Source organism: Aspergillus chevalieri, chromosome 4, assembly GCF_016861735.1.
Source record: "Aspergillus chevalieri M1 DNA, chromosome 4, nearly complete sequence".
NCBI lineage: Eukaryota > Fungi > Ascomycota > Eurotiomycetes > Eurotiales > Aspergillaceae > Aspergillus > Aspergillus chevalieri.
In genome coordinates this window covers 485,148-498,283 of record NC_057365.1, presented here as the reverse complement: position 1 = coordinate 498,283, position 13,136 = coordinate 485,148, and the positions used below count along the sequence as shown (strand labels likewise).

The window sequence follows — 13,136 nt, the reverse complement described above, 5'->3', positions numbered from 1 at the left end:
TCCAATGGCACATTTCTGTAAAGATATCTATTATTTAGGCTAATTACAGATTCAATGGCAATTGATTTCTCTACTGGTAGTTTTTCTCGATTCTTTTGCTGCTGTGTACGGCTATCCTTTTCGTCTCATCTCGGTGTTCTTCGTAAACGTGACCACCTTCCCGTTTGGGCGGTCCTGAGTGCACCTTCCCATCTTCTGCCATCGACCTTTTCCGCTTCCCTTCTTCCTTCCTCGACAGTCCTGGCCAAAGCTCTCTTTCTTGTTCCTCTCCCATCAACACTCTTCGTCACTTCTTCATCTCCCGGCGTTATTTGGAACTCCGGGTTGAGTCTTTCTTATCTTGGTGTTTTGTCGTTGTCCTTTTTTAGGCTTGTTTCTTGCATGCAGAAGCAGGGGTCTGCATCTCTTATCGGCTGCTTCCTTAGTCGTTCATCCTCTTCCCTCTTCGTTTTGTCTGGCCATCATGGACGCAGATGCACTTTTGTGCAATATCTGTCCCAAACGTCCCTCCTTCAGCGATGTCTCTCACTTGTTGACTCACGTCTCCTCAAAGGCCCACTTGTCCAGTTACTTCAAGCTCCAGATACGCAGTCAACAGGAACCGCAAGCCGCGGAATTGTTGGACGATTATGACTTGTGGTACAAAGCCAATAACCTTCCCAAGTTACTCTCTGATCGGATGGCATTGAAGGAAGCTCGCAAGAAAAAGCCCCAAGGAAAGAATGGCACAGGTAATGTGGCTAAGAAGACGGCCAAGGCTCAAGCTACAGCTAGCCCGAAGAACCCGGATCCCCCAGCTCGTCCGTCATTGCGTACGGTATCTGATACTCGTCCGCCGGGCACATTCATGACCATGGGCAATGCTGCTGCCAACGAGAATAATGTGATTTATACGAGCTACCCCCGGCCGGCTACGCCTTCGAATCGTGTTTCCCATGCCCATCCGTTGCCGGTGACGCCCTCGAGACCTATCCCCACGCCGTGGAAACAGGAATGCGAGTCTGAACCCGATGACGATAGTGGTGTGTTTATGCAGAGCATACCAGCTTGGGACTCGAGGTTCCACCGCAGCATGGACACCAACTTCTCTCTGTTGCGTCGATCTGTGAGCTATGACCCTTTCGTTGAAGACGATGATTCTTTTGATTCTCCGCGTACCGCCGATGCAGAAAGGGAGAGGGCCGATGAGATCACGAGGTTGAAGGGTGTTTTATGGCCCGGAATGGATATCTTCGACTCTGCCACGGAGCAGATGAGACGCAAGCGAAACCAGAAGAAGGACGAGAGTGTTTTGAGGCGGATGGAAAAGACTTCGATGGGCGTGCAACCGACGGAGCTTGTCTTCTCCCCCACAGGCATACTGCGGAAGCAACGTGTGATATCAGGAGATGTGGATGACGGCAGCCCTCTCCCTGGGGAGACACCGATTCCTAGACGCGTCCCTCGCCCAAAGCGGGTTCTCTCTGAGGCTGATCCCAACACTCATCGTGTCCAGACTAGGAAGCGGTCTAAGAAGTCTACCAGCACGGCCTCTAGCAAGAATCTCCGAGTACAGCCTCGACGAAGTGCTCGTATCGTCAGGCCCAGTGCCCCTCGGTTTCTCATGTTTCGTGGTGTCGACCATCGCCCTTCGCGTAGGGCCGCTGATGACGATGACGACTTCGAATTGACCCTCAGAAGACAGGGACCTAAACCTCGCCGTGGATTTTCGGTTTTTCTGGATGAACCGAGCAATCACGACATAGGCGTCCGTGAACCTGATCAGCCTGTACCGGAGCCTGAGATTTCCGTTTCTCGTGGAAATGATCTCCTCTCAGACTCTCTCCAGTCAACCACCAGCGCTCATGGCACGAGCCTCATGCAAGCACCCGCTAGCACTACCACGGACAAGAACATCGAGCCGTTTTTGGATGTGCCTGAGAGTCTTGACAGTCCTTTTGATTGGGATTCCCCCGACTCAAACCAGCACTATACTAGTGACGCTGCCTTTCCGCCGCAGTATTTCTTTGGCGATGAGCCACGGGCTGGACTCGGTCTGTTTGACGATCATGACCGGACGCCAACTCTATTGACGGCCTCATTGCCGAAAATGCCCGATGAAGATCATATATATTCCATGGGTACCCACCCTAGCAACTACAGGGAACCGTCTGTGTTTCGTGATCTCTCGCCCGACGCAACGATCTCTGACATGGAGGAAGAAGAGTTTGAGCAATTTTGTTTGAACGGATGCCCTTCATCATAGGTGACGCTCACTATGCACCCCCACGACTATCCCGCTATACTTCTTGTATCATTCGGGACGTGGAAACAACGGCGCAGAAGCTAAGGCATTTGTATTTGGACTTTTTTGATTGATCAACAGCATCGAACTTGAGCATATAGCGTTAGCATGTTTTATTATACCCCCATCGGACAGAGCATCGAGATTACCCATTTTGTTTTAGCAGCTTCATTATAATTAGTATATTGACAATACGAACGCATGACTCATTACTGACTATTGATACTGGTCTTCTAATATGTTCGGTCTGCTTTACATCTCTCTTCCTTTGGAGTTTGAGCATTACCCGTCGGGATATATACATACGATTGACGTACCAGCGAATAATTTCATATGCCATACAAGGTATAAGATTAGATGTTTCAAATTAAACGCCCTTTCATATTCATATCCCTTCCAAACTCCTATCCTATGTTTTTGAAATAAAGTACCAGACTACATAGTACACACACGTAGGTCGACTTATAGGGTTGATTAGATAAGCGATATCGCCATCGCGACAATTAGCGCGTTGACGCGTCAAGCTCCGTCGGAGTATCTGTACAGACTCCGGAGCACAATCCATATAATGCAAAAAACACCCATTTGACCTTTTAACAGCTAATTTACCGCTCGATACTAGACTACCTAAACTGAGCCACGTCGCAAGGGGACCAGACCACCCCGTACCCCCTGTGCAATGCCTACCGTTTAATCGTCGCAACCAACCAAACCCGCACAATCGCTCTAGTTAGCCCACTACACTTAACACGCAAAATGCCCCAATCCTCATCGCAAGGAGCCGCGTCGTCGCCACCGGATCTAAAACGGAAACAGCCCACAATCGCTAGCTTCTTCGGGAAGAAGCCGTCGCAGCAATCGCCGAGTGGCGCGGGTAGCCAACCGCAACCAAAATCGAAGGAGCGGGAGGATTCGCAAGGGGATAAGGAGAATAAGAACCAAGTGGTGGAAGAAAAAGAGGATGAGGACGAAGACGAAGATAATGATGAGGAAGTAGTGGCGCCGGCGCCGAAGCGGGCAAGGGTTAATGGGAGCCAGGACTTCGGCCGGAAAACGTCAGCTGCAGCTGCAGAAAAACAGGACCTGGCGGTGGCCGATGCGAGTCAACGGACGGATTTGTCGAAGTTTACCAGCTCGCCTGCTGTCGATATCGCCGCGGAGAAAACGCAAGACACCGACACCGACGATCCGGAGGCTAAGAGACGACAGAAAGAAAAGGAAAAGCTGCACCAGAAATTCGTCAAGAGACTCGGTGGCCCAGATTGCTTGATTGGAATCGGAAGCGACGGAGTCAATGATGCCGGTGGCACCGAAGACGTCGCAGAAGCTGAAGACGACGAAGAACCCGCGAAACCGGCACCTAAAGGGAAAGCGACGAAGAAGGGCGGGAGTAAGCTGACACCGTTGGAGAAACAGGTTATTGATATTAAGAGGAAGCATATGGATACGATATTGGTGGTGGAGGTTGGGTATAAGTTTCGGTTTTTCGGGGAGGATGCGCGGGTTGCAGCGAAGGAGTTGAGTATTGTTTGTATTCCGGGGAAGTTGAGATATGATGAGCGTATGTTCCCCCGAACTCTTTTGCTGCTGCTTTGTTGGGAGATGGCTAATCATGGTTGTTGGTGAGTAGATCCGTCGGAAGCGCATATCGATCGTTTCGCATCCGCGAGTATCCCCGTCCATCGTCTGCATGTACACGTGAAGCGCCTTATCACGGCAGGATACAAGGTTGGCGTGGTCCGACAAATTGAAACGGCAGCTCTCAAGGCTGCCGGCGATAACCGCAACGCACCGTTTGGCCGCAAGCTCACCAACCTCTACACCAAGGGTACATATATCGATGATGTGGAGGGGATGGAAGGTCCTGCTCCTGCTGCTTCGGAGGGGTCGCCAGCAACTGGATATCTGCTGTGCATTACGGAGACGAATGCGAAGGGTTGGGGGAATGATGAGAAGGTGCATGTGGGAATTGTGGCTGTCCAGCCGGCTACCGGGGATGTGATTTATGATGACTTTGAGGATGGGTTTATGCGGAGTGAGATTGAGACGAGGTTGCTTCATATTGCGCCGTGTGAGCTTCTTATCGTTGGTGAACTATCCAAAGCAACCGAGAAGCTGGTTCAGCATCTCTCCGGTAGCAAGCTGAACGTCTTCGGCGACAAAGTCCGCGTCGAGAGGACCGAGAAGAAGAAGACCGCAGCTGCAGAATCCCACAGCCACGTTTCGAGTTTCTACGCTGAGAAAATGAAGTCAAGCAATGCCGCAGACGATGCACAAGCAAGCAGCCTCCTCCAAAAAGTCCTCGGTCTCCCCGAACAAGTCACCATCTGTCTGTCAGCAATGATCTCGCACATGACTGACTACGGCCTCGAACATGTATTTGAGTTAACGAAGTACTTCCAGCACTTCTCTGCGCGCTCGCACATGCTACTCAACGGAAATACACTAGTCTCTCTCGAGATCTACCAGAACCAGACTGACCATTCGGCGAAGGGGAGTCTGTTCTGGACGTTGGACCGCACGCATACGCGTTTCGGACAGAGGATGTTGCGGAAGTGGGTTGGACGGCCGTTGTTGGATAAGGAGAAGCTTGAGGAGAGGATCAATGCTGTGGAGGAGCTGATGAGTTCTGAGAGGACGGTTTCGGTGGAGAGGGTTAAGGGGTTGTTAGGGAAGATCAAGAGTGATTTGGAAAGGAGTTTGATTCGGATTTATTACGGGAAGGTAAGTCTCCTTTCCCTTAGATCATTGATGAATCCTGCTAACAGGTGGCGATAGTGCACTCGACCGGAACTCCTTACCGTTCTGCAGACGATGCAGATGATCGCGCAGGAGTTTTCTGATATCAAGTCGCCGGCTGATACTGGGTTCAAGTCTTCTGTTGTCAGCGAAGCTCTTGCGCCATTGCCGACTATCTTGGAAGATGTGGTATTCTTCCTGAATAAGATTAACATGCACGCGGCCAAAAGCGACGACAAGTATGCATTCTTTCGCGAGTCCGAAGAAACGGAAGAAATCAGCGAAGAGAAACTGGGTATAGCCAGCGTCGAGCACGACCTATCAGAGCACCGCACTGTTGCCGGTGAAACGATAGGCAAGAAGAAGGTCGACTACGCCGCCGTAGCCGGCATCGAATACCTCATCGAAGTTGAGAACAGCTCCTCGACCATCAAAAGAGTACCTGCCTCATGGGTCAAAGTCAGTGGCACCAAGAAAGTCTCACGCTTCCACACCCCCGAAGTGATTCAACTCCTCCGCCAACGCGACCAACACAAAGAAGCATTAGCAGCAGCCTGTGACAAAGCATACGTCTTCCTCCTCGCAGAAATATCCACCCACTACCAATCCTTCCGTGACAGCGTGCAAGCCCTCGCAACACTAGACTGTCTCATCTCCCTCGCCACAATCGCCAACCAACCCGGCTACTCGAAACCCGAATACACAGACGAAACATGCATCCGCGTCGAACAAGGCCGCCACCCTATGGTCGAACAGCTCCTACTGGACACCTACGTCCCCAACGACATCGACATGGCCTCCGACCAAACCCGAGCCCTACTCGTCACAGGACCAAACATGGGCGGGAAATCAAGCTATGTCCGCCAAATCGCATTGATTGCCATCATGGGCCAAATAGGCTCGTACGTCCCCGCGCAATCCGCAAAACTGGGCATGCTCGACGCCGTGTACACCCGCATGGGCGCATTCGATAACATGCTTGCCGGCGAGTCAACGTTCATGGTCGAGTTATCCGAAACAGCAGATATCCTCAAACAAGCGACCCCGCGGTCCTTAGTTATCCTCGATGAATTGGGCCGTGGTACATCCACGCACGACGGTGTTGCCATTGCACAGGCTGTGCTGGATTACATGGTTCGCTCGCTACGCAGTCTTACACTCTTCATCACGCACTACCAACATCTGTCGAATATGGTGCATTCCTTCCGCGACCATGAACTCCGTAACGTGCACATGCGTTTCACGGAGTCCGGGACCAACACGGAAGAGGAGCAAATTACGTTCCTCTACGAAGTGGGCGAGGGCGTCGCGCATCGAAGTTACGGGTTGAATGTGGCGCGTTTGGCGAATCTACCGGCTCCGCTACTAGATCTGGCGAAAAAGAAGAGTGCGGAGTTGGAGGAGAAGATTAGGCGGAGGAGGTTGGGGGGTTTGGTTGCTGCTGTTGGGGGGGTGTTGGCGGGGGATGAGAGTGATGGGTTGATTGAGAGGCTGGTTGGTAGTGCGGAGCAGCTGTAGTTTTGTCAATCGTACTCTGTACTTCGTATGATGCTTTTAGCGGGTTAGAGTTGGGTACTGTATATTATGCATAATGGATATATACCTACGAATTATATTCAACTCTCATCATGAACGGTCTATAAGCATAGCATAACATTAACCTAAAACATAACCATAACCATACCATACCATACCATACCATACCATTTCCTATGCATTATACGCAACCCAAAAAGCCAAACCCCAGGAAGCTCAACCCGTTCGCGAATTGGCAATGTTCAAGACCAAAATATCCGACGCTCCCACCTTACTCAACTCATCCATAACGGTGGCAATGTTCTTTTTCTCCACCATCGAGCTGACAGCAACCCAGCCCTCCTCTTCGAGAGCAGTGATGGTAGGTGCGCGCTTGCCGGGGGTGATGCCCGATGCAGTCGCGAGCTCGGCACGGGGGATGTTGTACTGGCACAGGACGTATTTCTGGGCTGTGATGACACCGCGCACACGCGAGGTGAGAAGGTCCACGAGCGGGTTGGTGGCGTTTTTGGATTTGACGAGGACGGCAGTGCTGGTGACGACGGTATCGATGGCCTTGAGGCCGGCGGCTTTCATGGTTTCGCCGGATTCTGCGTTCGTTAGCCCATTCTTAAAGAAGTTCATAAGTTCGGAAGGTGAGGGAAACGCACCAACAAGGTCAACAATGCCATCGGCAACACCCAGTGCACAAGCAGCCTCAACACTCCCCCCAACATACTTAATACTGGTTTTCTTAGGAGCATCGCTCTCGCCTTCAAGCCCCGCAAAGAACTGCCCCGCAAGCGCCGTGAAACTAGTCACCACATTCCTCCCAATCAAATCCTTAGCGCTCTCAAAGCTCCCCTTCACCGGCACTTGCACCTGCAGTTTACACCCCCCGAACCCAAGATCCATGATTTCCTCAACGCTCGAGACTTGTCCGGGCGGGAGCTGGGCATCGTGCTCGGCGACCTGGTCGCGGCCTGTGATGCCGATGTCGACGCGGCCTTCACCGACGAAGGTGGGGATGTCGGCGGCGGGGAGGAAGATGAGGGCGATGGGGAGGTTCTTGACGAGGGCGATGTCGAGGCGGGTTTCGCGGCGGAATTGAACGTCGCAGCCGGCGAGGAGATCGAGGGTTGCTTGTTGGAGGCGGCCCTCTTTCTGTTGTTAGCTGGGTTCTTGTCTTGCGCGGATTGAGGGGGGACTTGCTCTTGGGGACGGCGAAGAGGAGTCTTCCTTCGAGGCTGGAGTACTATCAGTATCATAGTCAAGTTCGTTCTCATCAATTGACTCACTGGTTAACAAGATCCATCTTGACGATCAGCGCGGGGCAATTTATAGACGAGGGGTATGAAGGAGCAAGGGAGAATCGCAGTGAAGACGTAAATATATAGCAATTACAAATAGACAGATATCAGGCAATATCCTGAGAATTGCCTCTATTCAAGAATTGACCAGAAGAAGTCTGTCAAAAGCGGAAGATGTTGCAGTCGGAGAGCGGCTTCGGAGTAGATGTTCGGAGGGGCAATACTGTTACTATATACAGGTCGCCCACGCTATCAAAGGAGCAATGACAATTGGTTCATTGTAGTATTAATTGACAAGCTGGAATAAGCTAATAATAACCTATTCTGTTCATATCTACCACTAAAGAATGACTCAACCTACTGTCTGCCTGACAGCCTGAAAAACAAGGTGTCCATAGCCCTGAACCCTCGCGTAACGTGACGGCGACTAAACCCAAAACAGAAGGCGCACAAATCCACACACCTCCGATTCCGAGCTCTACTCTACTTTGTTCCTTTTCGCCTTGTCAAGCGCTATCTTCATACCTCTTAGCCGTCACTCTCGTTGTCGTCGAGCCCAATCCTACAGTCAAGATGGACGCCGCCAGCAAGCAGCCCACTAAGCTCGTCAAGGTCACTCGTGTCCTCGGCCGTACCGGTACGCTATAAATTCTGGATTTTTGATATGAAGGCAAAGGCAGGAAGAGAGGCTAACAAGGGCAGGTTCCCGTGGTGGTGTCACCCAGGTCCGCGTTGAGTTCATGGACGACACCTCGCGTTCTATCATCCGTAACGTCAAGGGCCCAGGTATGCGATGCGATTGATTTGAGATTTTGAGATTTTCGTTGGTTCCCGTGTTCGCGATGGCATCGATTTTTTCCCACGAAATACGGCATCCGTCGAGACTGGTTACGAGTATACGAGTGCGAATTTAACGAGCGAAGGGATTGGTATAGAATGAGGCAACAAAATTGACAGAAATACGGAAACAATTCACGATTGAACGACACAACCAACCATAACATAAGTCGACCAAACGATGACAACTACGGAACGACCATTGCCAGTGCGAACAAGGGAACCAATGTGGAAAGAGAAAAGACACGGAACACAAGCTAACTAGAATCTCCGCAACAGTCAAGGTCGACGACATCCTCTGCCTGCTCGAATCCGAGAGAGAGGCCCGCCGTCTCCGCTAAATTCCCTTCCTCCTCACTTCGATTTCCTCTTTTTTCTCTTGCACCCCGAATATCCTTGGTTCCGCTCTTGCTTGCGATGGAGACGAGATGAGATGAGATGATAATTCTGGGAGGTCGGGAAGGCGAAAATGTCATAGCCATAGCGTGTGCTATCTTACGGATGGGCTTCTGATGCGACGAATAAAAAATTTTCTCAAAAAGCGGTTTCTCTTGTTTACATCGGCTCTTTCGTATGTGGAAAAACGGGGGGCTGTGCAATGGGAAAGAAATGAAATGTTGGATTCGATTGAGGTCTTTCGTCCGTCTACGCTTGCGCTTTGCATTGATACGGGAGGTCACTGAAAGCGACACCCCATGATCGACCACGACTCGATTTCTACATTCCAATGCGCCATACCGAAATCTACACTGCAAAACCACTACGGGGCCAACGAGCGCGACACTGAACACCATTGCTTTCAACTCTGCTCATGCCTCAGTCCAAGTAGTCATTCTGGACGTGCGTAGATTATGCCATCCTTGTAGACTTAGCCGCCGCAACAAATGTGCTATTATCACTGAATATCGCCGTATCGATATCTCAGTCGATCGTAGATATCGTTTCCCGGGATCGCTGTTCTGGTTTCATGTCAAGTGCTATAGTGGTATTGCTCATAATACACCTAAAGCAGGCCAAGCATCATCATGAATGAAATAAATATAGATCTTCATTACCAATGATATACACATATTTAGTGAATACAGCACGGATGCATCTAGATATCCAAATGAACAAGATGCTAATCATATCTCATGAAATATGGCCAAGGCCAATCAATGTCAAGCGAATGGGGTATCATTAGTATATAGTAACACGATCATTAAACCGGTATAGGATGGACATGGTCTGCCTTAGCAGTTCCCTCCGTTGTTTTATGTTCATGCTCGGCCTCGCCCTTACTCCCATGTTCGGTTCCAGCCTCAGCTGCAGGCACAGGAGTAGTGTTCGAGTCATTAGGCATATATGTACCCTCCACCTTCTCCTTGGACTCCGGCACTCCCAGCCCAACACCCATCTTCCTCCCCCGAACCAGCGCCAACAAACACTGTCCCATCCCCTCCAAATCACCCATCAACCCCACATGTCCGCGATCCGTCTTCACCATACCATCCTTGATAACGCGATACCCGGGCGGTAGCATCGCCGCACTAGCAAGACAAACACCGTCACCTGCCGCAAACGCAAGATCATCATACGCATCTTGCCGCTTAATCTGCTCACGGGACTCAACTCGCGCCCCGTAAACCGTAGGAACGGATTTTCCGAAAATCACAGAAAACGGTGGGTATCTGTTCTCTGTCTGGTGTGATTCTTTATACACGAGTTCTTCCTTGAAACGACGGACATCTGCCAGAGTGCGCTCGAGATAACTCATCGCCAGCCCGCGCGGGATGTTCGTTGTCGCGGCGGTTTTGGGTTGCGCGGCGCCGCGCGGGTGTGCGGTTGGGCCGACAAGGCCGCCTAGGGCAGGTTTTATGGCGGAGGGTTTGTTTTGGTGGTCGTGTTGGGGGTTTGCGGCGGCGTAGCGGGGTGGGTGGTGGTGGATGCTGGGGGTGAGGTCTGGTTGGTGGGTTTCGTAGGCTTGCGATGGTGGTCGGGAGTGTGGTTGTTGCTGCTGCGACTGGGGTTGAGGTTGTGGTTGTTGAGGCTGGGATAGCTGTTGGGACTGTTGTTGCTGGAGCATGTCTGTTGAGGAGGACATGTCTGATTGGTACTCCTGCGCGGAGTCCGGCTCCTCTGGGAAGCTGCCGTTGCGCATGCTGAGTCGCTTTGCCAGTAATGGCAGGTTATCCATCAAATTCCTGCCCGTAGGCGGGAGAGCGAAATTGATACACGGCGACAGACGATACTCATCCCAAGCCTGCGGCGAGAAAAAGTCCACGGGATATTCCTCCTTAGTCCGTTTATCAATAAAGCAATGTCCATCCTCCGGAAGCAACGCAAAGCTCGTCCGGAAACTAAAGTTGACTTGTGCTGTGAGCACTCGCGAACTCAACAAGACTTCATCGCCGTTGCGCAGCGGGCCAAGGATATTGACGCAGTGCTGCGGAACACCCGCATAAACAACCCCCGCAAAGAGCTCGGGCCGCTGGTTCACGGCATGCCGGGCGATTAGGCCCCCAAGACTGTGCGCTATGACGTAGGCCCCGCGGTTTTCCCGCGGGACGTCTGGTGCATTGCATGGAAGGCCTTCGAGATGCTTGATCAGTTTCTGCGAGAGAAGGTGCGGACTTAGACGCCAGTCGTAACCAAAGTCCTGGACGCGAAGGTCGCCTTTGAGTGAGTTGTCGCACTTTTGCAGTCGCTTGATCAACCGACGACAGATGTCTACTGGGCCGACATGCGAGAGAATACCGGATGGAATGACACGCTCTTCCATTGTCTCCTCATCCTCTGGGTTGAAACCCACCTCGAGATCCACCTTGCGCAGGTTCAGCCCGACCTTCATCGGTACCCATAACTGGCGATGCGGCGGTTTGGCAGAGCGCAGTATCGAACCTCGGTAGCCGCCCATAACGACAACATCACCGGTCAGTTCTTTCATAGCCTCGGTTAGCGCAGGGTATGTATTGTACTGAGAATTGGCACGCTGCTGGCGAGCGTGTTCCTCGTGCGCAAATGAAGATGAATCCGCCTCCACAGAATACTCATGGCCCTTGCGGTAGGAGACGTCTTGGAAAAAAGGCTTATACCCCCAATCAGCCCGGATATCGTGCAGGTTGAACGACGGCATGCTGAGCAGTCGACTACTCGAGTCCTGCAAACTATCCTTGATAGCCTTGAACCGACTGTTGACCTGCGTGTGTATATGCTCAAACTGTGGACGATGATCAAGAGACGAGACCGTTGACGAAGCTCGCAAATACAACGAGTGATCTGAAGAAGTTCTCCTCAGCAGTGGCGGTGCCCCAGGACCACCTGCACTTGGCCGACGGGTAAAGGAATGCTTCGCAGCCGTCGAGTTACGGAGTGACTGTAGATCGGAAATTGGCTCATCGCCTGCACTATCCACACCTCCATTCATATTAGACTCAGACTTTCTCCTTTGCGACACTATGGCCTCTGGCGGTGGTAGCTCTGTGAGCCGCTGCTGAGGGGCCAGACCGACCGACGGAGGTGGTTTTGCCGCGATAATCTGACTGCGAGGACGAGTATTCTGCGCGGATGAATTCGAACGAAACGAAAGCGACGACCGACGAGTCAACGAACCCAGGTCCGGCAGGAACTTCCTAAAGTTCAGATTCGCAATGGCATCGCCCGAGAGCGCCCGAGGACGTTTGGGCAGATTACCCAGAATCGAACGAGTAAAGCTCGTCCGAGAACCGCCATTATCCTTGGGTAACCGTGTATCATCCGAATATGTCACCTCTTTCCCTTGACTCTGTACCGCCTGTACCGGCTCAGAGTCCTGTTTCCGATGCCTCGGTTGCTGCTGCTGCTGCTGCTGCTGCTGGGGACTCCGATCCGGAATAGTCGTCGACGACCTACTCGGCGACTTCTCCTCCACCGACTCCGGCTCAGCAGTGATATCCGACAAGTACAGCCCATCCGAATGCACCAGATTTGGCACCGCAAAATACCCCCCATCCCGCTCCATAATCCGATTCTTTTCCTCCGCAGGCGTACTCCGTGCCTTCATGCGAGTTTGGACACGACTCATACTAACACCGACCACGTCACCGGCTTCATCTTCAGCGGCCTGGGGGGCAGGCTCATCGCTATCGGAGCTGGTGGCTGCTGCGTTGTTGTTTGCGTTTGCTTCTGCCGCGGCTGCGGGGGATGGCGAGGAGGGACGGGGGCGGGGAGTTTTGACGCCATTGACAGGGAGATGCTTGTAGTGATTGCGGAGGGGATTCTGGTCGTCTGCTGCAGGGAGTGGCATGGTGGAGGGAAAGGAGTGGCGAGCTGCTATGCGAGCAAGTATATACAAGTATACAGTTGTCACCGCATGTAGTTGGAATTCAAACAGGGACGGCAGTAGAAGTAAAATAAATTTGTATAAGAATGAAAATGCCTAACTGTAGAATGACAATTAGCATGAGGGAGAGAAATAAGAATAAGAATACGAA

General features: G+C 51.8%; 5 protein-coding genes across 5 annotated transcripts; 3 read left to right on the top strand and 2 right to left on the bottom strand.

The window, feature by feature from the left end:
• Positions 1-463: 463 nt before the first annotated feature.
• ACHE_40175A (uncharacterized protein) lies at positions 464-2,245 on the top strand (the record flags this gene model as incomplete). Its single annotated transcript, XM_043278345.1, has 1 exon — positions 464-2,245. One exon carries the CDS (start codon positions 464-466, stop codon positions 2,243-2,245), a length of 1,782 nt encoding a protein of 593 aa, XP_043136133.1.
• A 795-nt stretch (positions 2,246-3,040) lies between these two features.
• Positions 3,041-6,541, top strand: msh3 (mismatch repair protein MSH3; the record flags this gene model as incomplete). The annotated part of the gene is made up of 3 exons (XM_043278344.1): positions 3,041-3,845; positions 3,915-5,008; positions 5,063-6,541. 3 exons carry the CDS (start codon positions 3,041-3,043, stop codon positions 6,539-6,541), a joined length of 3,378 nt encoding a protein of 1,125 aa, XP_043136132.1.
• Positions 6,542-6,775: 234 nt separating this feature from the next.
• HIS1 (ATP phosphoribosyltransferase) lies at positions 6,776-7,853 on the bottom strand (the record flags this gene model as incomplete). The annotated part of the gene is made up of 3 exons (XM_043278343.1): positions 6,776-7,698; positions 7,751-7,785; positions 7,837-7,853. 3 exons carry the CDS (start codon positions 7,851-7,853, stop codon positions 6,776-6,778), a joined length of 975 nt encoding a protein of 324 aa, XP_043136131.1.
• Positions 7,854-8,421: 568 nt separating this feature from the next.
• Positions 8,422-9,026, top strand: RPS28A (40S ribosomal protein eS28; the record flags this gene model as incomplete). The annotated part of the gene is made up of 3 exons (XM_043278341.1): positions 8,422-8,485; positions 8,551-8,634; positions 8,965-9,026. 3 exons carry the CDS (start codon positions 8,422-8,424, stop codon positions 9,024-9,026), a joined length of 210 nt encoding a protein of 69 aa, XP_043136130.1.
• Positions 9,027-9,886: 860 nt separating this feature from the next.
• Positions 9,887-12,949, bottom strand: ACHE_40171S (uncharacterized protein; the record flags this gene model as incomplete). Its single annotated transcript, XM_043278340.1, has 1 exon — positions 9,887-12,949. One exon carries the CDS (start codon positions 12,947-12,949, stop codon positions 9,887-9,889), a length of 3,063 nt encoding a protein of 1,020 aa, XP_043136129.1.
• Between the last annotated feature and the right edge of the window lie 187 nt (positions 12,950-13,136).